The 19357-nt window shown below is 37.9% G+C and overlaps 1 protein-coding gene across 1 annotated transcript in view; it reads left to right on the top strand.

Annotated features, from left to right (window-relative positions):
- IL1RAPL1 (interleukin 1 receptor accessory protein like 1) overlaps window positions 1-13356 on the top strand; it is a gene marked incomplete at both ends in the record, with an annotated part of 629614 nt that extends 616258 nt beyond the window's left edge. The window contains 2 exons of the mRNA XM_084276853.1: window positions 11162-11332; window positions 12638-13356. Coding sequence (XP_084132979.1) covers window positions 11162-11332; window positions 12638-13356 — 890 coding nt within the window. The remainder of the gene's footprint in view (window positions 1-11161; window positions 11333-12637) is intronic.
- Window positions 13357-19357: the final 6001 nt, after the last annotated feature.

The raw sequence follows: 19357 nt of genomic DNA, 5'->3' as shown, positions 1-19357 counted from the left end.
TCCCATGCCAACCATTGCTCAGCAGCAAACAGCAACACTTTAATCACATATTCCAAACAACAAAAAGTGACCTCCAGAAGATACTGTTCTGGGATCCAAAAGGAGAAAAACCAATATCCATGATAAATCATGGATTCTCCCTAGATGATCAATGCAAACACTGATAGCTTGGGTGCTTAACTGCAGCAATGTGAGAATAATACTGTTTGCAGATTGCTAATGGAAACCTGTAGCTTCTACCATTTTGAATATACTAGCAGCACAGATAAAACCCATTGCGCTAGTGAAGCTTCTTCAGCTGGACTATCTACTTTGGCTCTTTCACTTATGCTCCTGCAAAAGGAAAAAGACAGAGAGAAAATGCCCCACAGAAGACCAATCCATGGCTTGTGCAGAAATAAATTGCAGACATACATTCAGACCCTTTCCTTTGGCTTAGTTTGTCACTGACAGACACAAAATGCTGAACTCTCAAATCTTCTTCTAACAGCATCTCCTGCAGTGCAACAGCAGAGCACCCACGTGCTATTCATAATTTACACCATGTTCTGTCATACTTTGGGACAGCATGTAGATAAGCAAACATCAAAATATCACAGGCTTTTTTTGTGTGCACTATATTGTACCCAGAGAGGATTTGGAGTGAGATCCAATTAAAATTTTCAGTTGAAAATCTCTTTTAAAATGCAATGCTTCATTTCTTTCCTGATCAGAGAACAAGCCCTTCAGGATGTCAAATCTCATCACAATTCCTCTTCCCTTTCCAAGCCTTAGACACGTCAGTTTGTCTCGGGCTAACATACGCATTTCTGTGGGAGCCATGGATAAATTAGGAGAAACATTTGAAAACAAAGTATTTAAGCCTTACAGCTAATGCAACTTAGTTTATTACTTTCTATAGGGAAACTGCAGATTAAGCAACTGATCACAGCTGCCATTTCCTCATTTCTCTAACGTGAAGCTTTGAATTTCTCATCTTCTTTCTCATCCTGGGGACTAGATTTTCCCTCTGTTTTCTTCTCTCTCCTGCAAACTCTTTAGTTCAGTCACTCCTTGATTGCCTTCTCAGAACGGGGGCCCCTTTTCTTTTTTCATGGGTTACTCCCTGCCTTTTGTACTAAATTAGGATGTAATCAAATCCAGTTCCCATTTTAATCCCTCTCTGTGGCCGCACTTTCCAGCTGCCTGGGAGCTGATTCCTCAGCCTGGGACTGCACGATGGACACCGCGCAGTGTCATTCGTTGGGGAGCAGTGCAGCGTGCCAGTGTTTAGTCAAGGGCATCTCACTGTGAATGTCTGACAGATTCCCCTGAGAGCTGGAGCACAGGGACAAGAGAAATACCCTTGGCAAAGCAGTATCTTTCTCACCTGCAGGTGTTTGGCATGACTTACATCTCGGAGATACCACTCACCCCTTCCAGTTTCGTGGGCAGAAACTCCCAAATTTCACTTCAAGATCTCTCCAAATATGCAGTGAAGATGATGCCTTGAACTCACATGGCAAAGAAAGAAATTTCCAGTGTTATTCTGAATACAACATTTCCAGAAATAGATGTTTCACTGGGAACTTTCGAGGGCTGATCATTGTTAAGTATCAAGCAACCTTTTTAGGTTTGCACCTCTGAACAGGGAGTGTTTTAGCAGTTACTGATTATGTATTTTTATTTTCCAAGGATCTTCTCTTGCTACCTTTCCCAGTTTTTAAATGACTTGATGATCAAACTAAGTATAGTACTTTAACTAACAGAGATAAGTAAAAATGCAAGTAAACATTTACAAGTACCTGTGATCACCACATGCCATGACTTTTCTCTGTGTTGCACCCTGTGACCTTAAAAGGTTATTGGTATCAGAAGAGATATCAACACTGTACAGAAATCTGCTATTTACTTAAGTAAGAGCTGACTTGCAGGTCCTTAAACTCTATGGAATTTTTCCCAGGATTATTACCTGGGATTACTTTCTCTTTTGTGAGACTGCTCCTGATCATCACATCCTGCAAGGATCAGTGCCCAGGCATGACAGCCACAGCAAGTCTGGAGAGGGTGATCAGACTCCTTCTCTAGCCAGCACCATTTATGATGATGCCTTACAGTGCCCAGAAGTCTCACAGTTACCAAAACAGCTCTTTTCAACTTTTTCTTGCCATTTCATGACCTGAGAGTTTCCAATGGATGTGCAGATGTCTGTATGCCAGCTTTGAGGTATACTGAGGATAAATCCAGAAGTCTATGGGTGACAGGCTGATGACCATTGGACATGATTAGATAGGCAAAATTACTCAAAATAATTAACTTATATACGTATTTACACTCCAGATTCCAGTTTCAGAGAAAAGGACATATGGTACAGTTAGCAGCAGAAACAGTCTGCAGGGACCAGCCCCTACCGCTACCTGAGTACATTATTAACCACCGAAATAGGTGGATTTTTTTTTTGTATAAAGGAATTAATAAGCAGGGGGTGAACACTATCATGGAAAAAGAATAAATTTTACGTTAAAAGGGTGGCATTAAAATTCAATATGAGTTAAAAAGTAGCAATTGAAGAGCACAGTTGAACAAATGTGCAGTAAATACTTTTCTAAGGAAATTTACATAAATATGCTTTCTCGCTGCTAGACTGACAAGAAGTCATTTTAGGCTCAAGAACACAAAAAACCCCTGTAGGCAATTGATAACTAGAAAGTGAGTGGTTTGCACAGTACCTGATGTCATGACCTTCACAATGACCCTTGGTGCCTTTAGGTCCCATCAGCTGTTTCTGCAGCATTGGACAGGAGGTGTCCATGTTGTCCTAATTTTATTCCCAGCTTTCCTTGCCAAGAAAACTTCGGTGAATTGAGGGAAGATGGTCTCCCAGGAGCAGGCAGGGAAGGCACCTTAGGGCCCCGGCTGGGGAGTTCCTCTGGGATTCATTTCGAGTTCTGCAGTTTGCTGCTTTTACCCCCTCCCCAGCACTGCTGAAATAAAACAAAGTGCTTTTGAAGTGATTAAAATGCATCACTGTTGAGCTTTCTAAATTCAGGAAATCTTGTTTAGATTTGGTACATGACATCTATAGTGGCTGCTTCTTGTCTGTGCTGGTTGCACTTTCTTAAGAGATGAGTTTCTACTGCTTGCTGATGGGAAGTAAATCAATGCTTGAATTACGAGATTGATGAAATTTTCTGCCTTGAAGTCTCTGCTGCAGCTGGGAGCCCATAGGTAATCGTGATTTTTGCCCTTATTATTATTTAACTGCAAAAGACTAGCAAGGTTCATGGGCAGACCTATGGGATTGCCCAGATGATATCTTATTAACCCCACAAGACAGGAACAGGTAAGATATACTTGGTGGTTTCCTGGGTTTCATTCCAGCAAACCTTATACACAAAAAAGAAAGGCAATGCTTTACAATTTATATTTCACTGTGACTTAGCTGCTAGCTTTCAAATATAACTTTTACTCATGCTTTAGGCACTGCCAAAGCACTTGTGTTAATGATTATGCTATGCAGGTGTAGCTAGACTGAAATTACTGCTGAAGTTAGTGACTTTGCAATTACAAAATCTTCCCTGGGGAGCCACAGAATAAGTCTGCAGTAGCACTCTCACCACCGAGTATCTATTCTTATTGACTATTGGCAAATTGTGGCTATAAGAAATCAAGTTCTATGAATATCAATTTCAAGTTCTATTAAAATCACCTTTAGAAAAAAGCAGCTTTAATATTTCTAAATATTAGTGGTTACAAAAAGGGATTTTCCTCTTATTTAATTACATTTTTATTGTTGGAGAACTACTTCCCTTAACTTGTATTGTTTATGTTATTTATTTACATCTGAAATGCAAATCAATCAGTAAAACCTCAATTTATATCTCCTCTGAATAGGAGATTTTCTAGGTTGTGTCCTTACTGATTCAGATAAAAATCCCTGCTTTTTTCTCTCTTCCTATTTAATAACATCTAAAGTACATGCATAATAGATATCTATATTTTAAAACAAAATAACAGTATCACCAAGAAAATCTTTAGATTCCAAAGTAAAAGATCATTATAGACTAGCAAGACCAAATATAAAGTACAAAAAAACCCCACAAAACTATCATATATAAATCAGTGAAGACTGAGATATCTCCTTGTCCTCAACCAGCAGCTCTGTCAAATGGTTCTAAGCCTTGAAGTTTTTTTTTTAAATCAAAGGCCAAAGCATGTCACAGCTTTCTCAGGTAGGTAGAGATGAATGCAGCATATTGGCATTGGATTTCAAGAAATTTCTTCTGTATAGAAAAAAAAATCTTCCATTTTCAGAGTTTACATGACATTTTTTATGAGTGCCTCTTCCTACTTTCACTTTTTGAAATAGCAGCTAGTTTCCTCCAGCCTTTCACAGATAACTACTATGCTCTTTTCCAGCTAAGTAATTGCCATTCAGTCTTTTAATATCTTTCAATATCTACTAATAATATGTTTTTTTCTTAGTTTGGTGTTTGACCAACAAATAATTCATAGCAACCAAGAGAATAACTCGAATCACCATCATTTAACTTTTGTAATTTTTTTCGTATACTGAAACTCTTACAAGGACTTCTGAGTTTTCATATGTGTCAAAAGCAACTTCTAAAATTAATGCTTCATTAGGTTTTTATGTTGAAAGTAGAATGTCTTCAGTAGTAGTAACAAATTTAAAATTCCATGTTAATAAGAATCACAGAAAAACATTTGAGAAACATTTGAGGTGGGTTCTTCAGACTAAATATAAGAGGAAAAGATAACTTTTATTAAGTTTAAAGTAATATTCTATTTTAAGTATCAATGACAGAGTTTAGCTGTAACTATTGAAAACCAGGGAAAATATAGCTTAAACAGAGGATTTGTTTTATACTTGAAATAATTTCATTGTATTATTTGCTGTCTAGGTTTATATCTGCTGGGTACCACTCTTAATTTTCAAGAAACGTCAAATACCCCAAGATATTAATAAATAGTCTTATAAAATTAACTATAGGATTTTTTGGGAGGGGGTCATGTTCTTTAGACTTTCAAAATTCAATATAGCTTATTGGGGGGAAAGGAGGTAAAAGTGGAATTTAGGGAAAAAGAAACACATGTCCATTGCAGTAAATTTTTTATTAAAGTGACTACCAGAGACAAAAGATATTTTTATATTTTTCTTCCTGGCCAGTGGTGTGCTGAGAATACTCTAGAACCTGTTTAGAATTGATTATATTTTTTAAACTCTTGTGTAGTGCTGAATTTAGGAAACCTCCCCCCAGTTTGCCATTACCTGCTCTGTGCAAGGATATGAACGCATTAGGAATGCTACACTTTACAAATATTTTGCCACAGTAAGAGCTAGTGTTGGTAGTTCCTAATTTTTGTTAATATTAAAAGGTCTCAACATTTAAAAATAAAAGAAAATGTTAAGGTGAGCTTCATGAGCAACAGTAAATACTGGGACAAAATGTATAAGCATCTTGGAAGACTTAGGATTTGGGCATTGTACTCAACCAAGCATTTAAATCATATTTTTCATTACATTAAGGATGATGAACACTACTGCAATGTGTACATTAAATGTGGCCCCACAAATAGTGAAACAAATACAGATTATGAAATGCCATTGTCATAACTTTGAAATAACAATCTGGGAAATTTTGAAAGCCCACTACTTTGCCACTTTGCCTGAACACAGCCCATTCTTTAAAAGGAGGAAAGCCCCCAGTTTGACTGGAACTCTGCAGCACTGGAAGGATCCAGTCTGTCATTTCTACGTGAAATCCTGAAAATCTGAGTTAAATCTCTGTATCACTCCTACACTCCAGTAACGAGTATCTGAATCTTTACTAGGCTGGCATGTGCTCTGGAGAAGGAGTGGAATCAGCTGTCCAGTTCCATCTAGAAATGGAAGATCTGCGGAAGCCAGGCATGTTGCCAGCTACACGTCAGCTGTCAGCTGCCTTCAGTGCATCGGATGCTTTTGGAGGCACTGCTGGCTCTAGAGGATTTCAGCATGTACAGGGGCACAGGTTGACCCTGGTGACTGGGTTTTACAGCTTCATTAGAATGAGATCCACGATGAAATATGACACTGAGGAATTTCTCTTTATTTTGATCTACTAATCTGTTTTGGGCTAAAATGTATCACTCCAGCTGAAAATCAGTGTTTGTCATCTGTTTGAACATGTCTGATACGAAAAAATTAATCTGTGAAGGCTTTTTAAAATTTTTCATCCATATGTATGCTTCTTCTGTCCCCATTAGCAGAAGTATCTGCAATGTTTAAGGTTTAATAAACCCTCAAAGGCCCAAACTGTTGGCTTCTTGGAGTGCAACATGGAAACTATTAGAAAACATATACATCTATAATACAAATTCTAAGTTTACTCTGGGACTCCCTGTAGAAAAGGAAGTTTTATCTATCTTTCTGTAGGCACCAGTTTATCATTTCATCATGTGTAGCTGTTAGAAGAGCTTGCATAAAGATGAGTTCTTAGATGTCTGATAGCAATTTACTTACCCAAAGATCCTATTTGCATGTGACAAAGTAGATGCATATACAGTCTGGGTTTCATTTTATGCTTACATTGAGCCTTTAAGTGACTGCTGCTGAGCACATCCTTGGAATAACAAGCAGCATTTGCAACTTCATCCCCTAGAAGTTTATATCAATTCTGCTGGATTAACACTGTAGAAATTTATAGGCAATATGATAACATTCTACATTCGGATGAGTACCAAAAGGAATGGACAGCATTATAAAGAATTCATGTTGCGATGATCCAACGAGTATTTTGGCTAAAATCCCTGGTCACTAAATCAAGGAATGTTTCCATGTGTTGCCAATGAAGCTGGGATTTCACCCTCAATGTCTACCAGTAGCATTAATCCAAACAATCTTGTCACACTGACCACATCCTCATGACCATTACTCAGCGTCCTCACTGTCAACTCCACAAGACAGTTGAAATGATATGGCAAAGTTTGCACTTTACATTCTCTTTTGGCTGAAGTCTTACAGTACCAGTGTTTTTTGATTACTGGAACATTTGTGGACTGAATGCATCATACTTGCAGGACAGGTTGTATTTGACCCCATCATGATGAACTAATCCAGGGTTTCCACATGGTCTCCCGGTTGTCTACAGTAAAATAACAAAGATTATGTGTTTGGTTTTGTTGTGGGTTTTTGGGTTTTTTTGTTTGGTTGTTTTTTTTCAATTGAGCCTGGATTAATTCATCCATGCTAGGTCTGCTTTAGGTTTTATTTCAATATTTTAAATTACCAGATAAAACAAAGCTTCACAGAAGCTGTTTATTTGAAGAGCACCATCCTCATTATATACTGACTGTAGGCAGCAGAAAGCAATGACAAACTACATACTGGGAAAGCATCACTTGTCTATTCACAAAGAATGGCAGGAGGAAATTTATTACACAAAAATGTTTCAGAGTATTGCTGTTTTATGATTTTGTATGTCACACTCAGCTGTGTTCACTAAATTAAAGGACAGTCATTACATAATACAGATATGCAACATACAAGGAGGCAATGCAAAACGAACTTATTATGATATGTTTCTAAAAGAAAAAATTCCAAAATGGCTAAGGCAATAAGAGTGCTTTCAGGTACAAAAATACATGTAGATAATTGCTTTCAATTTCCATGGGAAGGAAAAATAAGTTTCAGATTAAATGATCGACGTCCCTGTCTTTAGTTATTAGCAAGTATTCTCTTCCTAAGTGTGAGAGGAAACAGGTAACTATATTCCAAATTATTGCTAATGCACAGGAACCTGACAAAAATAAATCTTTGAAATGGTGTAATCTATATCTAAAGCCAAAGTGTAAGAAATAATCAATCACATTTTCATTCCAAGGATGCTTGGATAGCAGACTTAATTGCTTGCTGATGAAGGGAAAGGAGGAAATTCTCATTATAAATAAAATCCTTGCTTCCCACCGCTTTATTTGTTTTGAATTTAGATTTTTGCCCTTTTTTTCTGATGCTGAATTTTCGATGCACCCTTATCAGAACTTATTGTGTAGCTAAAACCATAGTGATCACATCACATAATAGGAGTAGTAATATCAAATCTTCTATGATTTTTTTTAAAGTGTTTTCTTTTAACTTGGAAAAGGCAGATGTGCTGACACCAAATATTTTGATGGATAAAGTACCCATTCTGACGAATGGTCAAAAGAACAAAAATCTGTCATGAACTTCCTGCATGCTTGCTAGGACTCTGGGGACTCCTGGATGCATTGCTTGAAGGAAAGTTTACATGGAAAACAACCCGAGAACAAAGGGCTTGAGAGCAAAGCCAAGAGCAAGATATAAGCCCCAGCTCCCAGAGTGTGACTCAGCTGTGAGATTGAGACATCTGCAGGCTCCCATCTCTCTCTCAGCCCATTGGGACAGCACATTAAAAAACATGAATTAAGATCAGAAATGTTCTTGTGAATGTAGTCCTCAGTCCCACTCATTACAAGTAGAAGTAGGTGGGACCATTTAACTCGAGAAGAACCACATGAAAAGACATTATCTACTCTGTGTTTAAATACTTTCCTAGAGATGGGAGATGTCAACAGTTTTATAAGTTCTCCCATGTTTCATTACAAGTGAAATTCTATATTTTGGTCTATCCGTAAATACTAAAGAGTAAATAATGAATGCCATTGTTCTTTGATCACAGCACAGAAAATACAGCTTCTGATGGCTGCATAGCTGTTTGCCTGCTGTAGTTCTTAACATGTTTCACAGAATTTGGAATGTAACACAAATAATTATTAATAAACTAAAAGCAGGCTAATACACAAATATCCTATAAAACAAAGTCATATGTGATCATCCCCCATGTATCCCAGGCATTTCACATTTTGCAAATTTCATTCCAGCATGTCAGCCCACCAAATTTGTGGTAACAAATTTACTACACAAGGTAATTCTGTGGTAAAATTAACTTCTTAATTTTCATCAAAACAGAGTTAAAAATGTGGAGTATAATAGCTTGAGAAAACCACTGTGCAAATCCATCTAACATTTTCCCAAACTGGACCACACATCTTGCTGGATTGGAGTTTGAATAAATTCATGAATGCCTGAATCCATCTTTGTAGACATCCTGGCCACTCTTTGCCCTTCAAATGCTATTAAAACTAGGGAACTAGGGTAGAAAGAAATGTTCCCAGCAATGCAGGATAATGCAGCCATAGTCAGTGGAAGTGCTAGAATCTCTGTGCAATGAAATATGTATATTTCAAATAAATGCATTAGTGCAATATTTATATATGCAAGAAAACAGTGGCATAGCATGAATAATTTTCCTAAGTAAGAATGTGCAAACCATCTTATAAACAATACCCTGAGCCTTCAAAACAGTTTGAACACTGCATTATTTCTTAATAACTATCCCATTGAGAAATGCTACACTCTCATCTGTATTCAGACTTTCAACAGAGCAACACTGCTCTCAAGCATGTACTATGATTATGACCATTACTAAGGTCACAACAGAAAATGGCGTTACCACATCATCATTTTGTCACTTGTCCTAATTTCCCCATATATCTCTTGACCTTTATGCATGCTTACTTGGTTGCTAGGTTAACAGTGTCCTACTGTGGAAGCAAAAACCTGCTATGTAATCTCCTTTTACCTCATACTTGATCCATTCAGTGTTATTTGAACACATTGTCAAAAGCATTAGGTGCTTGTCAATTGTTAAGGGTCATGGTTTCACAAATAAATACTCCAAAGAAAAATAATTGAAAGATTGAACCATGGAATGCAGTGCTCCATTTTTTGTGTTTTTTTTTTCTTTTTAATTTTTCTTTGCTGCTGTGGTTTGTTTTCTGCGAATATACCAGTCCCATATGTAATATCACACAAAAAGCGTGCAGAGGAAAGAATGAACATGCAGTCATGTCACAGCTTTGGGAAGTTTGAAAGTAGTATACAGTTTTATCCATTTTAATTTTGCCATTTGCAAATGTTGATGAACATAGACTGCATGGATCCTCAAAAGGGAGAGTGGACTGTTCAAGATTAGCACTGTTTCATTAGTTTAATTTACACCCTTTGCACTCGTCCTGCATTTGGCAGACTTTTCCAAATAATACTACCAGAGTAGAAAAAGATATAAAATGAGGAATGGAGTGGCTCGGTAAATAACCAAAGTCAGCACTGACCGGATATAACATTACTTATGACACACAGTCGAGTATTCAATCAGGTCTCTTTTACAAGCAATTGATATTCTCGATAGCCTGTGCATAGTGTTGTCGAGAGTTAGAAGGATGTTAACATTTCATTACTCTTGCCATTGATTTTTTTCTGCTTTCTTCACAACAAAAGTCAAAACGTGACCTCTTATTCCACTGAATTAGTTCCAGAGCACTTGGCATTATTGACCTCCTAATGAAAATTAATGATGGCTCTTTTGATTCAGTCTTTCCAGTAGGCACACCAAGCACATTTAAGAAACAGGCACATTTATTTCTCGTGTTGAAATGAAATAACACACTGCTAAGTGATGAAATGTACGATAATGCAACCTTAAATTTGCAACTTTAAGCACACAGAATTAAGGAAGTTTAAAATGCATTATCAGGAGCTGATGCTGCGAAGATTTAAACTTGGCAATATTTTTCAGACCTGGAAAGCCAATGAGCTTTACAAGTAAAGCTACACATATGCTTAGAACATTCAGCCTCAGGCCCTGAGTTTATTGCAAAATTCTGGCAAGACTGAAATGTTTTTACTAAGCAACAGAGACAATTGCACATTAGCTTAGGTATTTCCATGATTTTCTTTTCCCTTTGAAACCTAGCGATTAATTCAAATTATTTCCTGCGACTTTTTTCTTCTGTGCTCACAAGCTGCCACCCCACCGTTCCTTCATATGAGTCTTACACAAATGTTTATGAACAAACTGACTTCAGTCTATGGATATGGATCCTTTCTGCCTTGCATCTGTAGAAATCAGTACTACCTCTACCAGGTGAAACAGGAAAGGCGAATTAATTCATATCTGGAGATTGTGTGAAAGCTTGCCATTCTATGTAGACAATTTCCTGGTCCTGGGAAAATTTCACAGAAATAATTCCTGGGGTATTATCTAGGAAATCAGCAAGGATAATGAATAAACAAACTTACTTTCTTCCTCTCTTTCCTTAGAAAACAAAGACTATGATGCATATCTGTCTTATACCAAAGTGGATCCTGACCAGTGGAATCAAGAAACTGGAGAAGAAGAAAGATTTGCTCTTGAGATCCTGCCAGATATGCTTGAAAAGCATTATGGGTACAAGCTGTTCATACCAGACAGAGATTTGATTCCCACAGGAAGTAAGTCACGTCTTTATGCTTGTGTATTTCCTAAATGGCAAATGCAGTGACTGTAGTAATTGTTTTGCTATTGTTTCTATACCCACTCCTTCATAATGTCAGCTGTCCTCCCTTGCCCTAGATAAGATAAGCCACCAAACATACTCAATGTATGTTTCTCAGATAAGAGGATTATTTTTCAGTAATTATATTTTATTGATTGAAGGTGAGACAATGAAGAAAGAACATGCATAAGTTAAGAAAATGAGTAAGACTTTTTTCACCAGTTTTTTGAAAGCTTGCATATCTAGGAATGAATAAAGGGGTCTTTGTTTTCTTCTCTTTAGGGTTTTCCTGGAAACATATCCATGATTTTAAGTATTTATTACAGAAATTCAGATGGGAAGGAAAGAGCTGTTTGGACCAAGGCAAGGGTTGAATAATACTATCTACAGCAGAGAAAAGTAGTGAATTTTGTAGTGTCCAGTGCAGATAAATGTGTAGTGGAGATATGTGATCATTCTCAGAGACTGAAATTTAGAATTTATTCCAGCTGGTACATGTAGATATTTTTCCATGCCACTTTCACATATTCCAAACTACATACAGTAATTTTTTTTTTTTTTTGTAAGTTGCTGTAGTATTCTTCATAATTTCTGTGTAACCATATATACAGCTACTAGGGCTGATATCTTTTACTAAAGATGAGAACGGATGCTTGGTGTAGGCAAAGCACAACATCAAAAAATCGCATTGATATTTTTTTAAATCTACAGCAAACTAAACATTAATTTGCAGGCGACAACACTGTTCTTGCAAATCTATGTGCTAGAGGCATGAAAGGAAAAGAAGAATCTAACCCTGCAGTACACCTTAGAGTATCATTTCGATTAGAGACTGAGGCACATAGTTGCTGCTCTGTTGCCTACCTGGATGACTTTGTTTTTTTAAAGAAAAAAGTTGGTGTTGGACACCCTTGTTCCAGTCAAGATACAGATGTTGATATAAAACCACAGCTCATAAACAAACACTCACAATCCATAGTACATGGGGGAATAGATGTTTTCCAGGATCATAGAATGTTTGAGGTTGGAAGGGAAATCTGCAAGTCATCTTGTCCAACACCCCTGTTTTAGCAGGGCCACTTAGAGTAGGTTGTCCAGGACCATGTCCTGGCAAGCAAACCTGGCATGTTTGCAAATGATCTTTTTGCATATTTCAGTGAGTTCTTCTGGGAACAGGGATTTGCATCTGTTGTTTCTCCCCACTGTATGGGAGCTGAGTGTTTTCTTAGATTGATTTTTGAGCAACTGTCTTATTTTGTAGCCTACATTGAAGATGTGGCAAGATGTGTAGACCAAAGCAAGCGACTGATCATCGTCATGACTCCAAACTATGTGGTAAGAAGAGGCTGGAGCATCTTTGAACTGGAAACGAGGCTTCGAAACATGTTAGTCACAGGCGAAATCAAAGTGATACTGATTGAATGCAGTGAACTACGAGGAGTAATGAACTACCAGGAGGTCGAGGCCCTGAAACATACCATCAAGCTCCTCACTGTCATTAAATGGCACGGACCAAAATGCAACAAGTTGAATTCCAAGTTCTGGAAACGTTTACAGTATGAAATGCCTTTTAAGAGGATTGAACCCATCACACACGAGCAGGTTTTAGATGTGAGTGAGCAGGGGCCCTTTGGGGAACTGCAGACAGTCTCCGCAATTTCCATGGCTGCTGCCACCTCCACTGCTCTTGCCACTGCCCATCCAGACCTGCGCTCCACCTTTCATAACACATATCACTCACAGATGCGCCAGAAACACTATTATCGAAGCTATGAATACGATGTACCTCCTACCGGCACCCTGCCGCTTACCTCAATAGGTAACCAGCATACCTACTGCAACATCCCTATGACACTTATAAACGGGCAGCGGCCACAGACAAAAACTAACAGGGAGCAGAACCCGGAAGAGGCTCACACAAACAGTGCGATACTGCCCCTCTTGCCACGGGAGACCAGTATATCGAGTGTTATTTGGTGACCGAAATGCAAGGGGCCGTCAACCCCCCTTGAGTAGGAGCTGAGTCTGCAGTCCGGTGCCTGGAACTACATCCTCGACTGCTGCTGTTAAACATGCATTACAATCGATAACATATGAGGAAAAACAGGGTCTTGTACATATGTTTTTGCAATTTCTTTGTAGCATCAGTCTTCCTGTTTTACCCATGTCTCTTCCCATTCACATTTTCGACTTTGTTTTATATGTCATTGGAATTTGTATATTTACATTTTTTTAAATGAAGAGACTGCTGTATAGATAGGAAAATTTTTTGCTTCATTAGTATAGTTTTAGACTTTTTGTTTGTTTGTTTTTAACCTCTCTTGGGAATGCTTGGACAAAGCTATGTTGATATCAGAAGCACCATCCATTTCGTTGGCCTGCCTAGCCTGATTCCTGAAGGCCATGCCTGCTGCAGTTCACCTCTTTTGGAGAATGTTTGTTCTTAGAAGGACCCCATCCCTCATTAAGAGCTCCAGTTTCATTTCTACTCCCGTAATGTGCACTGCTCCTTCCCTGCCCTTATAATGACCCCCATTTGGGGTAACACTACAGTCTGATCATCTAACATGTAACTTGGTAGATACCTGTCAAACAACAGAATATACCCAAATCTGTATCGGTTGCTTCACAGTAGTCACTACAGAGTGTGTAGAAACTAGAGATGGTTTGGCTTTTGCTTTCTTGGGTTGGTTTTTTTTTTTGGTTGGTTTTGTTTGGGTTTTTTTAATTATAATTTTAATAATGAGTTGATTGTATCCCCTTTATAAATATAAAAGCAAACCCTACTTTTAACACTTCCTGGAAAAAGTATTAATGTCGTGGTGGATTTATTTTTAAGCATTTAACTTTTTCTTTTCCCCCTGTCAAATAAGATCATTTGCAAATAAGATCATTTGCAATTATCAGGCAAGTAAGACAAGTGAGGCAATAGGCACTGAGGTGCAGAGAGTCCTGCTGATATGTACAGCGATGACTTCCAAACCAAAGGGGAATAAAAAGACAGTATTGTAGACAGTTTGTCACTTTATATTATAGAAAGTGTTATTTTCTCAAAAGGTAAGAGCAAAACATTATTTTGCTGTGGGTTACAGAGTCCCCTTGTATTTTAATGTTCCAAAAACTGTATTTGCTTTAAAATTGCCTATTCAGGATTAAGAAATCTTCTTTCATTTGGTTTTAACTTGTAATGATAAGTACAAGTTCATTAATTTCAACATGATTTCAGTAAGAACTCAGGCAGAAAAAAATGACATGAATACCAACAAGTATCGTTGTTTTCAGAATAAACTTTATTTATAAAAAAACAATATTTAAATGAGACCTGAAAGTATTAAAAACATTTTATTCACTTTAACGAATAAATAAATTAGTTTTATTTTTTATGTATGATTTTATCTTTTGAGGAGTTGCAAATAATGCGTGTACCATGGCTGCCAGAGAAGGGGGAAAAAAAAAAAAAGACAAAAAACCCCACTATGTTTACATCTGGACACCATTAAGACAAATGAAATAAGCATCTTACTCGTACGTATGTCTTAAATAATGGAAAAGTCCTTTCTGGTTTTAGAAAAAATGAGGAGGAGTGCTGTAGCTCAGCAGCATATTCAGGCCAAGCTCCCAGTTAGTGTCTTGTAGCAGGAGCTGGGGAACTGGGATAGAGCTGCTGGTTGCAGCACACTGTCATACAGCCACGGGTTTGATTTACCCTGGCAGACACGTAACTGGTATCCTGGCAATCAGACCTTACAGCCTATTTATATAATGAATTAGCTGTAGGTACTTCTGTGGTAGCTGAATGATATAGGCCAATGTAATGGATGTGTGGGGTTTGTTCATCCTGATTGTCACAATAAGAAAAGTACAGCTTGTAATATTTTGGTTTGCATAATGAGAAGTGATAGGTAGAGAGAGGGTAAACTGCAGTTTGGGGGACGTTTGTGGGAGTAATCCAGAACTGACAGTGTGGGAGGAAATGACTATGCTTCTGAGAAAGTCAAGAAATCTCTGTATTCGCATAACAAACTAATAGACCTTTGGGATGCACGCTGATTTTATTTGCTTAAAAATGTTTATTTGTCTGAAAATTTGCTCAAGTCCTTTTCTACAACCTCCTCTATATTACGGTGTCTCCCTCTGGACATGTGTCAAACATCCACAAAATGGAAATGAAGCTGCCAGGCCAGATAAAATTTTAAGAGAACTTTGCATATTTATTTTCATAGTGTAAGAAAGCTATTATTTATTTGCTCTTACAGACACCTGTCAGGCACTGATGGCATTTGCCCTCATTCATCTGGATACCAAATACCCCACTATCTCTGAAAGCAATGCATTACATTTTCCCCTCCCTGGGGTAAAGACTGGGATGTGAAATGAATGTAGGATGTAACTGTCTGCACGCAGACACATTGAGAGGATCAGTAGGTGTGTCCTTAACCACACGGGAAGTACTTTTCTGTTGTCCTAATTTTAGTGTAGATTTGAGCACTTTGAATAGCATGATTCAGGGATTGATGGATATACTATTTGATATTCACACTGCATAAAAAAAAGTTTTTCTTATAATGCTTTGTCATGATATGTAACAATAGAAAAACAGAGAAACAAAAAACAAAACAAAACAAAAAAAGAGAAACAAACCATAAACCAAAACCTGAAATAAATGGAGAAGCTGACTATGGTTTTGAAACATTCCTCCTTAGTATCCCTCCTCTATGGACAGTGAGTGGGGAACACTGAGGGAAACTGCTATGTTCACGTGCTCTATGTTTGACAAAAGTTCTGTTGGAAAGCAAAATAAAATACAAATAAAAACATAACCCCACAAAAAACCAAAAACAAAACAAAAGCAAACAAACCTGCCATTGCCCTAGTACTTAGGCTCCATCCTTTTTTGGTGAAGGTGTTCCACTTCTGGCAATGCAGCCTGAGGTGCACGTGCAATAGCCACCGATAAGGTTTAGCCATAAGCAATCAGCACTTTAATTTAAAAACTGCACAACGTGATGATTGGAAAAAAATTCCTCTGCCTGGTCAGTAACTTAGGGTCTGTGTGTGGATTCTATGCACACGAAAATTATCCAAGCGTGGTGCTTTGTCTTTATAAAGCTCTCTCTAACCAGGGTAGTGCTTGATATAAAATTAAAGGACTCTGTTGCACAGCCTGTGGAAACCCAGTGTGCAGGTTTTCTGGACTTCAGGTTGAGCTGGACAGAAGTGGGGGACTGTACAACACGCAGCTAATTGTTCTGCAGGCAAAGTGCGTTGCTGGGTCTGATTCTGTTCTCAGTTGCAGCGGTGTGGTTTGAGAGTAAATCTAATAAAATCGAGTGAGTGTAAGATTGATTTGTGTGGGAGAACAAAATTGGAAAAGTCAAGAGAAAAGGAATTCATATTTGAGTCTGCGACAAGCTGAAATCTTGGCCGCGAGGCAAGCAGCAGCGAAATGTCTTCTGCATTTTCGTAGGGACCTAGCTCTCACCTGGCAGCCAACATCAAACACATTCAGTATGAGCTGGTTCAGAGCTAAATACCGTTAGGCTTACATGCAAACTAAGATTTTTCTATTACTGCACAGCTGTGAAAACCATGTGTATGTTACATAATGGGTCATAATCAGCTTCAAAATAATTGGAAAGCTTGTTATGCCAGCCTGATTAAAATTCACAAAGTTTTACTTGGATATTGTACATTAATGACATATATTAATTATAGATAAATCAGTAAGATTTGGGGGAAAGTGGTCTGGTAAACAGGGTTCCTTCATTCTTTAATTGGGGAGGGGAAGGAAAGAAAAAATTAAAAAATTAAAAATTCTAGCTAGCAAGCCTAAGGAGAGTTCAATTAAAATCCAAAGAAGAAGGAGAAGAAGAAAAAAAAATATAGTAGTATATTAAGCTCAAAAATAGGGTAAAGGCCAATGGAAAAGAAAGATCAAAATATCTACCTGGTTTTTGACTGTGTCATGGCGGTTTTTGTCATGCAGAGCTCTGTACTCTGGCTGACCTGCATAATGCGACTGGCTTTTTCAGACCCATCCAGACGGACCAAGAGCACAAATATGTCCCTTTATGTCTAATACACTTCTGAATTACTTTGTACTTGTTGGTAGCCTGACACAGAGAGTTTTTGATGTGTCTTCTATTGTGATATAGAGGATTGCAGAAATCTGCCAGTGCTAAACAAAACAATCACTGTAATGGGCTTAATTTAGTATACAGAGTAACCATATTCCTTCACACCCACCCTTTATCTGATTTACTGTTATTAGAACACTTTTTAAAACCCATTTCTCAGCTGAGCAAAAGATTAATGTGACTGGCATCAGAAAAAAATGTAAGTAATTTCATAACAATGAGTCTCCTTGTACAATGAACACTGCAAGCTCCTTTGCATTTTTTTCTGTATAACTACAAATTTTCACCTCCTAATTAGCCTGCTGAGTGGAGGTTGGAGAACACCATTGTATCTTTCATTTGAGATTCACTGAATTTAGTACAGATACAGAGCTGTCATTTGTGATGCCATTCTGCTGGGCTATTTCCTATGGACTCCTGCTATATCCTCCAAGAAGATGTGTTGGCAGCATCACACTTCTCCAGCTGGCCTTGGGCTGCTGTGCCAGAACTTGAAGTTATTGCCCTGGGGAGTGAAACTAATACAACTATTTCAGCTATTAAAAGATTTGGGGTTTTTTTGGTTGGGGTTTTTGTTGTTGGTGGTGGTTTGTTAGTGGTTGTGGTAGTTTTTTTGTTTGGTTTGGTTGGTTGTTTAAATTCTGTTTAAGACAAATTTTGACCTTTGCTTGGATTAGCAAACTCTGTGGGTGGAAGGGCAAGAGTCTGCAGAGTCATAAAGTAGTCAGAGCAGAAATTACAAAAGCACCTCAAATACCTCACTTGGGAAAATATAAAAATTCTGAAGCTGCTCAGGTTACTAAAACTTGAGTACATTGAGATGGAGGGTTGTTGAAGGAAAGTATTCTGTTTATTATAGCCAGCCTCATTCCAAAAGCTTATCAGCATTCTTATATTGAATAGCCAATATCCTAAATAATGTAATTTCAAGAACATTCAATAGTCAATTAAAATATTTTCATTTTGTTGGATTAAGAGTAATATGATTCTTTAGGATCTAAATGTTAAATAAAATAGATAATCTATATCTACTACTGAGACTACAGAAAGTACAAATATCTCTTTGCTGGGTCAGTAGTATTAGGAAAACAGTTGAAGTAAAATTTGAGAGCTAAGATTTTGATGGAGTTGTTAATAAAGACATTTCTCATAACCATCAAGGCATGACAGAGGCAATATGCAAATTACTCAAAAATCAAAGTGGATGCACTTTTTAACCTTTGCTTTCTCTTTTTATCGAATATTAGCTCTCTCTGCCTTCCTCATAAATGCAGAATCATATAGAAAAAAATTAACACCTCCTAAGCCCATAGTCTCAAACACATTTGGTGACAGATAGAGATGTGCAAGCTGAAGTGAGGGGCTACACCCCATGGCTGCGACTGAGAAGCTCTGCGGTGGGGAGACTGTTTGTACCCACAGAAGGAGAGGGGAGAGCACAGGACCCTTAGGCCATCATGTTTCATAACCTCTATGACAGGTGGGTACAGAAGGAACTATAGGCTCAATGCATCACCACTCTTCTGCTTGCTATACACAGAGTAAGCCTTCATGTTAGTGAAAATAAATATGAGTGCTCTCAGCTGACTGATCCCCTATTGCAAAGCAGCCAGAAGAGCAGAAACATCTGGCAGTATTTCCCAGTTATTTGGCGTGCAAAGTAAAAGCCAGCACTGAGCACAGAAAGCAGTTAGCTCAGTGGGCTAGTGCACAATCCACTCGATAATTCAGAAAATTTCCATCTCAGTCAGCTAGCACTGCACCTGAGCTCCCTCATAACAGCTTCATCCCATCCCATCCCATCCCATCCCATCCCATCCCATCCCATCCCATCCCATCCCATC

Source organism: Gallinula chloropus (assembly GCF_964237585.1).
Source record: "Gallinula chloropus genome assembly, chromosome: 1".
In the NCBI taxonomy this organism is placed as follows: Eukaryota; Metazoa; Chordata; class Aves; order Gruiformes; family Rallidae; genus Gallinula; species Gallinula chloropus.
Note: the sequence above shows the minus strand (reverse complement) of the source record. Positions and strands in the feature narration are given on the sequence as shown.